At 35.8% G+C, this 12,875-nt stretch overlaps 2 protein-coding genes across 2 annotated transcripts in view; one reads left to right on the forward strand and one right to left on the reverse strand.

Annotated features, from left to right (window-relative positions):
* Positions 1-12,875, reverse strand: part of LOC145430302 (uncharacterized) — a 358,832-nt gene that overhangs the window by 77,755 nt on the left and 268,202 nt on the right. The window lies entirely within an intron of this gene.
* On the forward strand, positions 774-12,751 carry LOC113019268 (integrin alpha-M-like). The gene is made up of 30 exons (XM_080305133.1): positions 774-863; positions 1,290-1,392; positions 1,574-1,677; positions 2,002-2,072; positions 2,488-2,602; positions 3,113-3,240; positions 3,365-3,510; positions 3,858-4,008; positions 6,007-6,157; positions 6,554-6,627; positions 6,799-6,919; positions 7,063-7,202; positions 7,328-7,474; positions 7,569-7,781; positions 7,885-8,018; positions 8,697-8,839; positions 8,952-9,106; positions 9,202-9,327; positions 9,808-9,881; positions 10,348-10,489; positions 10,579-10,677; positions 10,779-10,858; positions 10,934-11,020; positions 11,120-11,186; positions 11,266-11,364; positions 11,438-11,518; positions 11,732-11,842; positions 11,971-12,084; positions 12,164-12,274; positions 12,481-12,751. Exons 1-30 carry the CDS (start codon positions 827-829, stop codon positions 12,541-12,543), a joined length of 3,387 nt encoding a protein of 1,128 aa, XP_080161259.1. The 5' UTR covers positions 774-826; the 3' UTR covers positions 12,544-12,751.

The following is a 12,875-nucleotide window of genomic DNA, read 5'->3' on the forward strand; positions in this document are numbered from 1 at the left end:
CTTTGGGGTTTTTTGAAAGGGAAATTATTAGATTTTATGACTGAGTGAGAGTGTAGAGGAGGTCAGGCTTTGTATACATACAACTGAAACTATATTCACGATAACGAATAGATAGAAGGTTTCATTTGGTTATTTATGTTATGGTTGGACAGGCTTGGGTTTTGTTCCTGCTTTTTTCTCCGTCTACTTTGTCTCCTGTCATGTTCATGGTATTTGAGGATCAAATTCCATGAGCTGACTGGATGACTAGTGCCATTGTTCTCTACGTTGCCACTCTGTTGGTAACTAGGGCTTGCTTCTTGCTACTAAAACTTTGTGCTTTCTGAACAGTGTTCCTCCATTAACTCTTATGAGTCATGTAACAGATACTACCTGTAAGACAAACCTAAGCTTAAAAGCTGGGGTAACCCACCACGACCAGACAAACCTACCAGCATCTCTCCACTGATTTCCTCACCACTCCTAAAGAAAGACAGCCTATTAACCAGTTCTCCACAACTCCAGTTGAAGGGAACAGGAAGCCCAGAAACTAATATAATAAACAGAATGGCTTGTTTAAGGATTATTGTTGTTTACTGAAAAATGTAATGCTTAAAGAACTTGATCAAAATTAAGTAACACCACTTAACAGTAGCAGCACTGTGTCTTATCAAACACAGTGCTGTCAACATTGTAACTCCTCCTACATAAGACTTCCTCCTAATGACTCTCCTAGCTTTGATCAGTCGCCCTATAATATCTGCATTTTTGGTTTCATCTCCTCTGATGCTTTCAGCAGAAGTAGTACTTCACTCATCTGTCATTTATTTTTCATGGGAGTAACACAATGGAGTGGACAATAAGTGTTACAACTTTATTGTCAGGTAAGACAGGTTTGTGCATTCTGATTTAGTCTTTTATTCTCTAATAATTAACATCTCCAAATAGTGAAGATACAAATGACATTTAATTAAATCTGCAACCTGTGTTTCCACTAAATAAAATCTATAAGCAAATGGAATTCCACATCTAGCTGTTTTTTTCTTCTTCAGTTCTTTAGAAAAGCAAATGTATGTATGGTTGTTTTTAAGTGAATATTGCTCCAATTCACTATGTTCAGAACTTAAATCAGAATTTCTGACTTTGTTGCTCTTTAGTTGGAATACAAAATGAAATAAACAAAACCCATTGAAGTAAAAAAAAAGTGACACAGTGTATACATTTTCTTGTATACCTTAAATATAGATAACTATAACTACATAATCGTCCATTACATGAGACTATGATGTTCTTTCTTCTTTAATTCTCAGTATTAAATGCTGCACTTTGTTTCAACATTGATCCTGTGGCTTGGAAGACCCTGAGGAGTGCTGCTGCTGGTTTTGGCTACCAAGTGGTGCAAAGACAATCAGAGTAAGACAGAACAAGGATTATTATGTTTAATGTGGATTTGCAACTGCTATGTATTTTGTATTTTTAGAACAAAGATCTCTGTTATGGCCAACAGAAATAATTAAACAAGCATACAATATTTCTGAGCTTATTGCTCTCTAGACTTACATCATTCTCATTATTCTGTTATTTATTTCCTTAGTTTGCTCATCAGTGCTCCACTTGAACAGTATTCACAAAATGGAAGAGGGAAAATATATACGTGCACCACCTCCTCCCCAAAGTGCCAAAATATTGAATTTGAAGGTAGGTAACTGTTTGTCTTGACAGGATGTCCTGAAACTTTGACTTTCCACATCCAAGCCCAGAATTAAATTGGTTAAATCAAATCATAGTTTGAGTAGATTTCCAAAACAAATATTTTAGTATGTAACAGTAATGTAGTAAAAATTATATTACTGATGAAGTACACCAAGCAAAGAAAAGCAAATTATTAAGATTATTCTTTTTAATTTTTCAGTTGTTATAGCTGTCATGTCAAAAAGGAAAAAGTTCTTTAATTGTGGTACTTTGGAGTTGTCAAAAGTTTTTTATGAGTGTTATAACAAATGTAGAATACTTTTATTACAGCACCAGGTTTTGCAGTCAACATGTCGCTTGGTTTAACAATGAAAAGTGATCCCACGGCACAAAACACTGTGGTGAGTTGTTGAACTACAGACATTACCAGTGCTTTGTTAAAAATCACAAAGGATGAAATTCTTCTGTCCTCTGCGTCTCAGATGTTTTCTTATAGTTAGAAAATAAATCATGAGTTTGTGGCATGCCCTTATTATTTTTTTGGTGGGGAGGGGTTGAGTTACAATAACTTCAGAATATTTAATAAAGACATGCAAAATTTGACCTTTATACGCTGAAAAGAATAAAAATTAATAAAACTGGGCCTAAAGGTCTTTTTTTTGTAATTCAGGTTTTTACCATTTAAGCTGTGTGAAAAGCTGAATGTAATTTTTTTTTAAGATTTGGTTGATTTTATATGGAGCAAACTATTGCTTAAAAGAAATGGAAATAATCAACTCAGTGTATTAATCACAACTTGACTTTTTCTCCTCTCAGGTGTGTGGGCCAACCATTCCAAATGACTGCAATAGTATCACCATGTACAACGGTGTGTGCTTTGAGATGGATCACTCTAGTACATTTGGAACACCCAGACCTGGTTTTATTCAAGGTAACAGTACATGGAGCTTGGAAAAATATACCTCAAATCATTAAAATCCTGCCTAAAAAAAAAAAAAAAAACCACTTGCATTTTATACTTCATCATAGTGTCAAAATCTTTTATGTTTGTGCCTTTCTATTATTTTGTACATATTCCTCTAGTTTATATAGCTCTTCTGTTGGCTATTTATTTCTGATGTCTTTACTATTTTTTTTTCACTTACAACTGCAGAGTTGGGATTATACATGTACAATGACAATAAAAAGCTATTTTTTCTATTCTATTCTGTAAGTAAAGCTTATTTAAGTAAGTTTTACTTAGTTTTTTGAGGCAACAAGTTTGCATAATGTTTTAAGTTCTGGTAACTAATTGGATTTTATAGTGTAATCTCTAAATCTCAGCACAACTGAAACTGTATTATGACTTTATATTTCGTATAACTGAAAGTATGTTGAAACCATTAAAAACATCTATTAACCCATTAAAAATTTATTTCATTTTGAATCTATATCTTGAAAGCGTGCCCGCCCCAAGCAGACATTGCCTTTCTGTTGGATGGTTCAATCAGTGTGTCTTCTAGAGATTTTCAAACAATGAAGAAGTTTGTGAAAGATCTAATCCAGTCATTGCTTTCAATTGATACACAGGTGAGGTTCTGTAATCCTTTAAATACTAGCACACACATAAAATAGTTTCATTGTTATTTCCATTTAACTTCACAAAACATGGCTGTTTTACGTGTTTTAAATATTTTTTCTCCTTCCTTTTTAGTTTTCTGTTTCCCAGTTCTCTACTTCACCACAGGTTCATTTTTACTGCACAAAATTTTCATCATCTACATCACTGGATACTACCATCAAAGAAATTAGCAAACTAGGAGGAACTACTTACACAGCGAAGGCCATCAAACATGTTGTGTAAGGGATGCAAAGATATTATTATTTATTCCCTAACTCTGTAAATCTAACCACACTGAGCACTGTGGTCCATGTGTTCAAGCTTTTTGAAAGAGACAATGAAAGACTTGTGTTTGGGGGTATTCTACTAATTGTGAGATGGCCCAAAGAAAACCTCAATTCAAATACTTGCAAAGCTAATTTTGAAAAAAAAAAAAAAAAAAAAAAAAACTCCAATAAATAAATTTGCTAAGTACAAAAATCCGTCTACATCGAAAGGTAATATGAAAAAGAATGATGCATGCTGAAATAATACTCAATAATTCTCAAGATGTTTTGACATTAGATTTTTGTTTTTCATTTAACAGGGAAAAGGTTTTCATACCACAAAGAGGTTCCAGACCAAATGTGAAGAAGGTCTTGATAGTAATTACCGATGGGCAATCCCATGATCGAAATCATCTGCACAGTGCAGCACAGCTAGCAGAGAGTAAAAACATTGTTCGATTTGCTATTGGGGTAAGTACTTTGATTATTTAAGCTTGCAGAATGTGTAAAGTTGTTTGACCATCGGAACCAATGCCATGAAGGTTCTAATGCACTGTTTTTGTTACCAGATGAAATTATTGCGTAAGCAGGGGGTGTCCAATGCATTATGTACCTCAGCACAGCTGTATTTAATTATAGTGAGCATGTAATCATGCGTAGTATCAGAACTAGAGATGGCACGATACCACATTTTTATGTCTGATACCGATATAAATTTGGATATCTGCCGATACCGATATGAATCCGATATAGTGTGTTTTTTAATCAATAAAACTGTTTTTATTAATATCTTGCTGCTTTTTGTATAAGTTCAGACTCAAATTAAAAACTGTGGCTCAGGGGGTTGGGAATTGCATCTGTAACCGGAAGGTCGCCGGTTCGATCCCTGGCCTCTCTGTCCTGGTCGTTGTGTCCTTGGGCAAGACACTTTACCCTACTTGCCTACTGGTGTTGGCCAGAGGGGCCGATGGCGCGGTATGGCAGCCTCGCTTCTGTCAGTCTGCCCCAGGGTAGCTGTGGCTACAACTGTAGCTGCCTCCACCAGTGTGTGAATGTGAGAGTGAATGAATAGTGGCATTGTAAAGCGCTTTGGGTGCCTTGAAAAGCGCTATATAAATCCAATCCATTATTATTATAAAAACAAAACACTAAAGCTATTCTGTTATAAAAAATGCACTGCACCCAGAATATTTCATAGTTCAGCAATACTGATCAATCTAATAAACCTAAACCTACTCCATCCTCCCTATTCTGGTATTTTAAAGAGTAAGCAACCTAACTAATAGGGTTCTAAAACTCCCAGCAAAAAAATAAAATAAAATAGGGAATCACCCTCCACCTCGTGATGCTTAATCGACGTAATCAACTTTAATTTGATGCAGTGTGAAAAAAAATGCACAGAAATCTATTATTTTTCAAGAGTAATTAAAGAGATTCAACATCTTTCTTCAACAGAATTGCAGACTGCACAGATGGTACCTTCCCAAAGGAAAAAGTACTATAGCTTACTAGGGTATATTAGATTTAATAGTTACTATATACAGTAATGGACTTCTATACATTTTACATCAGATTAAAACTTTGGGTGTAAGATTCGGATAATTATTTATTAAAAGCTAGACATTTTAAATGAGAATAAGAAAGGAAAGTATGTCTTTGTGCCCCCCTTTTCCCTGTTCATGCCCTATCGGCCCCCCTGGCTAAACTTTGCTAGATCCGCCCCTGCACAGTTACCAGCCGTCAGCTACGTAGAAAAGGATCCTGGTGTAGAAAGTAATATTAAATACATTCTAACAACAGCTTATCAAGGTTAAACGTGCTGCTGTTGTTCAGCCGCTGGTTTCCTCTTTCTGGCGCGAAGTGGGCGATAAACAAACAAGAGAGACTGACTCGCAACAGAAAAGCCGATCAGCTGATCATTAATCAGTTTCACATAGCAGCAGGAGAGAGAAGAGGCAGTCGCTCCATATATCGGTTGTTAAGCTTAACGTGAGAATTCTTTATAAACATTCAGAGATGAACTTACACACTTGCTTTACTTCTCTCTGGGATCACTTCCTCAGAGATGAAATGCCGGATTGCTAGCAAGGCTACAAATACACACAGCCGCTCTATCACATGACGCATACTGCTCCGAGGTGCTACGGTTATGAGCCGAGTTACGCCATGTCGCAAGTTTTTTGAGGTGCTTTTTTGATATTTAATGGATCGGATTACTTTTTTTATTTCCCTCCGATATCCGATCCAGTAATTTACGTCAGTATCGGACCAATACCGATACTTAATATCGGATCAGTCCATCTGTAATCAGAACCCAAACATATTTCTAACAAATAATGCATAATTCCTGTCTGTAAATGATATATTATAATGGGGTGAAAACGTTAAGTTTATGATTGTATTTTGTTAAAGGGACCAAATCATTTTGCATAGCATGACAATGTAAACATAATTTCCCAACAAACCTAGGTGGGGAATGCATTTACTAAAACTGAAGCAAAACGAGAACTGCACACCATTGCATCGTCTCCTTCAGACAAACACGTGTTTCAAGTGAAGAACTTCAACGCACTTGAATTAATAAGACAGAATCTGCAGGAGAAAATTTTCTCCATCGAAGGTACAAACATGAATTTAATGCTAGATTTTTGTTTCCTTTATTGGTTCGTTATACTACTGATTGACTAAAATAACATACATTGTAAATACATTGTATTAACCTTTTTATTTACTATATTACTTTATTGTGTCATGGCAAAATATCTCATCACTATACATTATTGAAACTGAACACTAATTGCCACTTCAAACCTAATGAAAGGATTGAAAGAATTAACTTGTAAATGTTGTATTGTGTCTCTTTTTTACCTTCTAGTTTATTTTTGTGTTTATAATAAATAGCAAAAAAAATAAATCTTTTGAAACTATTACTTGAAGCATAATGAATTTGTATTTACAAAATTTGCAAAGTGAAATTTGTTTTATGTGTTTTATCATCTTGTTTTTTATGTTACAGGATCTCAAAGCAGTGGAGAGTCACTGAAAATGGAAATGTCTCAAGAGGGATTCAGTGCAGTTTATGTGCCTGAGGTAATTAAAACCACCTGAAACTCACCAGACAGTATAGTCATAGAAAGAGAGATTCCTGTGTGCCAAATTTTGTGACGTAAAGGCAAACAGACAGTTATGCAACTGAACACCATCCAGATTTTAAATGCAAAGTAAATTGTATTTTAAATGTATTTTCTGTCTGCACTGTAGGGAATTCAAATGTCTATTGTTGGTGCAAACCAATGGAAGGGAGGCTACGTGCAATACACAACAAAGGGCCAGAAAGTGAAAACATATGAGGATGTGTCTTTGGAGCCTGACAGTTATCTTGGTAGTTTTTAACAATTGAATTCATATATCTGTCTTTGTGTGTATAGCTCTACTGCAATTAATTGACCAAAACACATGTATCAGTTTGCAAAATGGAAAAAGTCGCAATAAGGAGTCTTTCCCTTTTGATTACCTAAATTCTAGGTTACTCCATGGCAATTGTTATAACCAAAAATGGCACACTTACTATTATTGGTGCTCCAAGATATAAACACAGAGGAGTGGTGGTCGCTGTTAACAGACAAAGCTTTGAAACCCAAAAGATTGAGCCCTTTTCATCACAGGTATGTACTTACAGCAATACAGATCTGAATTACATTGTAAACTGTACATAAATTATTTCCTAAAACAAAAGCTTTTGATTAAAGAAAACATGAATCATTTCATTAATAATATCTTCCTTACACAGTATCAGACTGGTGAATATTTCGGGGCAGAGGTGTGTACCATGGACATAAATAATGATGACATCACTGATCTAATCTTCATATCAGCCCCAATGTACACGGAGCCTGATAGAGAAGGAAGAGTTTATGTTTGCAGATTAACTGGTTTGGTAAATTGCATTTTAACTACTGCCATGGAATTAATCGGTTTATTTGTATACTTTTTAATGATGATAAAAAACACTCTCACTTTCCTCCATTTAGTTTGTGGAGTGTAATTTTGATGATCCATTAGTACTAAGAGGACATGCAGCTGTCAAAGGAAGGTTCGGCTCTTCTCTTGCTGTGCTGCCTGATCTAAACTCAGATGGATTCAGGGATTTGGCAGTTGGAGCACCTTTGGAGAATAGTGGTGAAGGCAGCATCTACATATTCCACAGTGAAGGAGGAGGAAGAATCAGTTCTACTTACTCACAGGTACACAACATCAAAGAACTCACAAGATGACTGAAATCATCTACCATGTAAATCCAATATCTAAACAATCTGCAGCTTAATTAAAATATGTCCATGTATGCAGAGAATAACTGGCTCTGAGGTCCAGTCAGGACTGAAGTTCTTTGGCCTGTCCATCAGTCAGTCGTCTTTTGACCAGAGTGGTGATGGACTTCCTGATTTAGCGGTGGGTTCAAAGGGCACAGTTGTCTTACTGAGGTAAGTCCAAGATACTCCAGTCATGCACTATTGTTGTCTGTCGTAATTCTACAATCTTTGTTGATGGTCCAACTTAATAAATACACTAATTGTATAAAGTTCAGGTCAGTTTGTATGCTCAATATTCTAAGAAGAGTGCATATTAAGTTGGTCAAAAATGATCAGGTTTTTCATGATAAGGGATTATTGAATTTTAATCACATACAGCTATCATATTATATGAAGGTTTGTTTTAAAATCCTCACAGACCATTGGCATTTTTGGAATTGACTTACCACAAGATAAGAAGCACAGATTAAGCACAGCTCCTGTGGGTTTCATTCAAATATCAAAATGAAATATGAAATGCATAACAGTAGCCTTTTCCTAACAAACATGAACAAATGCATACATTACCTAACAGCAGAAGATGTCATTAAAAGGGTGGTTAGTTCAGAAGACCGTAATGTTCAAATCGTTCTTATTTAGTGAGGCTATTACCATGATGAAGTTGCACCACTGGAACATAAGAGTGATAATCTTAAAAAAGCGGTAATGTTCTAAAACTTTGAAATGTTGGTAAAGCAAATATTTGACTGATGCTAATTCACGGTAAAACACCAAAATTGAAGGGCAGCTTTTAGTTTGGTACTATTTAAAGAGCCAAATCTTGTTCTCATTTGTTTTCCTACTCTCCAGATCAAGACCCATAGTACTGATTGAAGCTGACGTGTCATTCAGCCCAAACCGAATTCCTACTCAGAATGTAGACTGCTCAAAACCATTGGAGAACACAGCTGAAATCTGCTTTACTATGAGTACAATATCTACAGTCAACACAGGTTCATCATTCTCCTTGTTTTCTCTGAACTACAAAGCCACTGTCCAGCGATTTAACTTTTTATTTATTTATGTACATTTGCAGCATTGAAATCAAACACTCATTTATTCCAGCTCAAGTGAAGATTAATTATACTTTAACACTGGATGCCACTCGCAAGCCTCCAAAAAACCGAGCTTACAGCAGCGGGAAACAACAAGAGGAGTCCGGATCAGTTATTATTGACTTAAGAAGAAAAAAGTGTTCAACTATAAAATTTCTTATTGAGGTAAAGCCTAACAACAAAATATTTTGTTTAATGAATTTTATTTTTAAGACTCAACCAAATCTGAATTTAAACTTAACACTGCTCCCTTCTTGCAGGCCTGTCCAGAAGATGCTCTTAATGAACTTTCCAATTATCTTGAATTTTTGTTTTATGGGTTGCCCTCCAACACAAATCTCAGACCAAGTCTTTCCCAGCAAGCTCAAACAACAACAATTTATCCAGTAAGTGAACTTTAAAAAACAAACACCAGACACCTCTTTGCTGGTGCTTGCTAAAGGATGTGGTAAATGTCTCCACTTGACTCAAAAAGTGAGAAAGAAAATGAAAGAATGTGTACTTTGTATCAGATCAGAGAGCGGCTTTTTGACTTCATAGTCACTATAGGCCACATTACTGGCACCATAGACAGAAAGAATTTGACCCTCTCATGCCTGGGTGTTGCTGCTAGTCCAGTTTCCTCACGAATGGGGCAAGCTAGGAGCTAAGCAAAAAGGTCTGGGTTAGCTCCACACCTAGCAAGAAAGAGCCATGTACTACTGTGGGAAGTTCCATCCTCAAGACATTCTCTATCCTGAATGAGGAGGATTTCCTCAAAATATAAATATGAAAGAAATGACATTTGATTCACCTAAACAATGTTTTATTTTGTCGGTAAATATTATATTTAGTATATGCTCTTTACATCATGTCATCTTTCACAGTTGAGGTTTGAGATTAACTGCAGGACTGACAACAAATGTGTTGATAACCTGAAAGTGGATTTCAACTTCACCAGGTGAGTTGATCTGCTGAGAATCTTCCTACATAAACAGATCACAAGAATGTCTCCTTATTATCCCCTTTTGCACCAATTTATGTCCCCTCAATACAAATTTTAAGTGCTTTGTTAAAGCTTTAACTCCCCCACCCCAATTTCCATAACGTACCGTTAATAAAACGAGAAAAACTGATGACAGCCTCAATGGTTCTTTACGTCAGCAAATTTGAGCATAACTCAATAAATTAGAAAGGTAAAAATATATTCCCACATCGCACCCGTGGCCCTTTGATGCATGTCTTCCTCTTTTCTGTCTACTCTTCATTGTTAAGCTACTGAATAAAGACAAATAGTCTGAAAACAAATCTTAAAATAGCATGTTAGCATTGGGCTCAAAGCTGAATATGATGGCGCTTCAATAACTTTTGTGTTGCAGCAGTCTTATTTTCCCCCCCTTTCTTCTGATCCTCATTCAAACCACCAGATCCTCAGTGGTTAAAGTGGGCATTGATGAGCTTCTGAATGTCACAGTCACAGTGGAGAACAGAGGAGAAAACTCCTACAACAGTCGTGTTATTCTCACGTACCCAGCTGGACTCTCCTACAGGAAGTTCACCATTCAGCAGGTAAAACATCAGAATCAAGTCTGTATCAGTTCATCACTGATCTGCTGTTCTTCCAATGCCTCCAGCAGTCATTTTCTTTTCTAACAAAGGGAAGAATTGAGTGCAACTCCTTGGACAGTGAAGATGGTTTATCACAAGGAATGACAGGCTGCACTATTGACAAGCCAATTTTCAAGAGCAAAACTGAGGTTTGTTTTTTTTAATGTTTTTTTTTAATGTAGAACATCTTTTCTCACTTTTAGTGAGAGTTTTAAAGACAAAGCACTCTTATCTCTCTCAATAAATTCAGGCTTCTTTCATTGTCGCCTATGAGATTAAAACCAACAGTCAACTTGAGAGGAAGATTTTTGTCACTGCAGATATCACCAGGTACTGTTCCTTTGGCACAAGTACATTTCATGTAAGCATAGATACAGTACAAATGTTTTCACTTTTCTCTTTTAGTGGAAATCAGGAGCATGCCCCTACAAGTGAACTTTACAAAAAGCAATGGATTGATGTGAAATACAGCATTTTCATGACATTTGAAAGGTGTGTGTTGTTCTGTTTAAAAATAAAAGAAGTCAATTAGAAATTAACAAATGTTGTCTTGCATAGTATTTATTTAATCTTTAACATATGTCTTTTTAGCTCCCTTAGCTACAACAATTTCACATTTGGGATGACATTTCAGAAACCAGTCCAACAGTCAATCAAAGTATGAAATAACTTCTTGAGTAAGTTCCTTGATTTAGAATGAACGTAACGATTGGTGTTCCTTTTCTTTTCTTATTTAGGTTACAAATTATATCAGAACACTTAACTTTACCGTGGTGATCAGGGTTCCAGTGAAACTTGGTGAAAAAGACATTTGGGTGGATTTGAGCAGCCTACAGGTAATATATAAATGTTTTGCCATGATGCAAAATCATGGCAAAACCAAGCATACATAAATCAAATATACTGCAGATTTCAGACTGTCAGAGTGGAAATGATGAAGAACCAGGTGCCACAGATTTTGTTCCAAAGATACAAAAGGATAAAGTGGTGGTAAGTATGCCTCTGCACTTTAGCTGCTGAAAATCAGACTAATTGTAGAGTTAAAAACACATTGCACACTACACTGATCTTTATCTAACAATGTAAAGCATCTTGAAGCAACTGTTGTTGTGATTTGGTACTATATAAATAAAATTGGATTGAACTGAATATATCACAATACACTGGATCACAGCAAGTGTACTCTTTTTAAATCACCCACAGGACTGCTCTGTAGCCATGTGCAGAGTGTTCAAGTGCAACACATTCATGGCAAGGCTGCAGAGTAGGACGTACAAAATCTCTGCCAACCTCAGTTCAAGATGGATAGAGCAGGTAATTAAAGGGTAATTGTGGTAATAAAAAAAAAAAAAGTACAACTGTTACTATGTACTTGTAACTTCATTAAATTTTTCAGACATTTACTCTTAACTCATTCTTTTTTTGTTGTTGTTGTTTAAAAGATTGGACTTCAATCTGCCAAATTCCTCTTGACCAGCACAGCCAGTCTGGAGTACGATGAAACCCAGTACATCTACTTTTCAACAGGGTCCAACAGTAATCCTCCTGTATACAAGGTGAGTACACAATATTTCCTCTTGTTTCAGTTATACAAGAGCTGGAAAGTCATCCACATTCTGTCACCTCATTTTTCAGATAGAGGCAGAAGTAGACGTGTGGCCTGAGCCAGATTTTACCAAAGAGATCATTGGAGGATCCCTGGGAGGTTTGGCCTTTCTGGCTTTACTCACTGTTGGCCTGTATAAGGTGAGATGGTCTACTTTTTTTTCCAGTCAATATCACAATTTTAAAAATGTTTAAAAGAGTTAAAGAAACTGTTTCAAAGCTTATTATCTTTAGTCACTAACTTTTTATTACATTATTATTATATTATATCATTTATTTTCCTTTGTCATTGCAACTCCATTGTATGATTGCTGCCTTTTTAAATGTTTTTTTCCTTGCACTCCTAGGCTGGATTTTTCAAGAGTAAATATAAACAGATGATAAATGAAAATGCAAAAGACAGCAGCTAATGCAGGTGCATCCCCAGCGGAATTACCTAAAAAGAAACAAACATGGTGTGTGTAAATGTTCATGCCACCACATTTGAAGAATTATACAAAAAAACAGCTGTGTCTGAAATCATTCCCTCACTCACTCATTCACTATTATCTATAACATAGGTTCCTACCTGGTGGTCATGACCCTAAAAATTGGGTCACAACATAAACCTCAAATATCAAAGAAATATCAAAGAACGTTTATTTTTTTACAAAGTACCTTCAGAAGTGCTTCATAGTCTTTTACAGGATCATACACATTCATCAGAATATGAGAAAAAACTCCAAATTAAGATGTCTGAACA

The sequence above is a fragment of the Astatotilapia calliptera genome, chromosome 8 (genome assembly GCF_964374335.1).
Source record: "Astatotilapia calliptera chromosome 8, fAstCal68.1, whole genome shotgun sequence".
Lineage (NCBI taxonomy): Eukaryota > Metazoa > Chordata > Actinopteri > Cichliformes > Cichlidae > Astatotilapia > Astatotilapia calliptera.

What these genes read in the sequence shown, in the direction of transcription:
- LOC113019268 (XM_080305133.1), top strand. Translation starts at nt 827, where the DNA reads ATGGAGTGGACAATAAGTGTTACAACTTTATTGTCAG. An exon ending in TGTTACAACTTTATTGTCAG is followed by an intron (nt 864 to 1,289) that starts GTAAGACAGGTT and finishes TTTAATTCTCAG; the next exon opens with TATTAAATGCTGCACTTTGT. An exon ending in AAACAACAACAATTTATCCA is followed by an intron (nt 9,328 to 9,807) that starts GTAAGTGAACTT and finishes CATCTTTCACAG; the next exon opens with TTGAGGTTTGAGATTAACTG.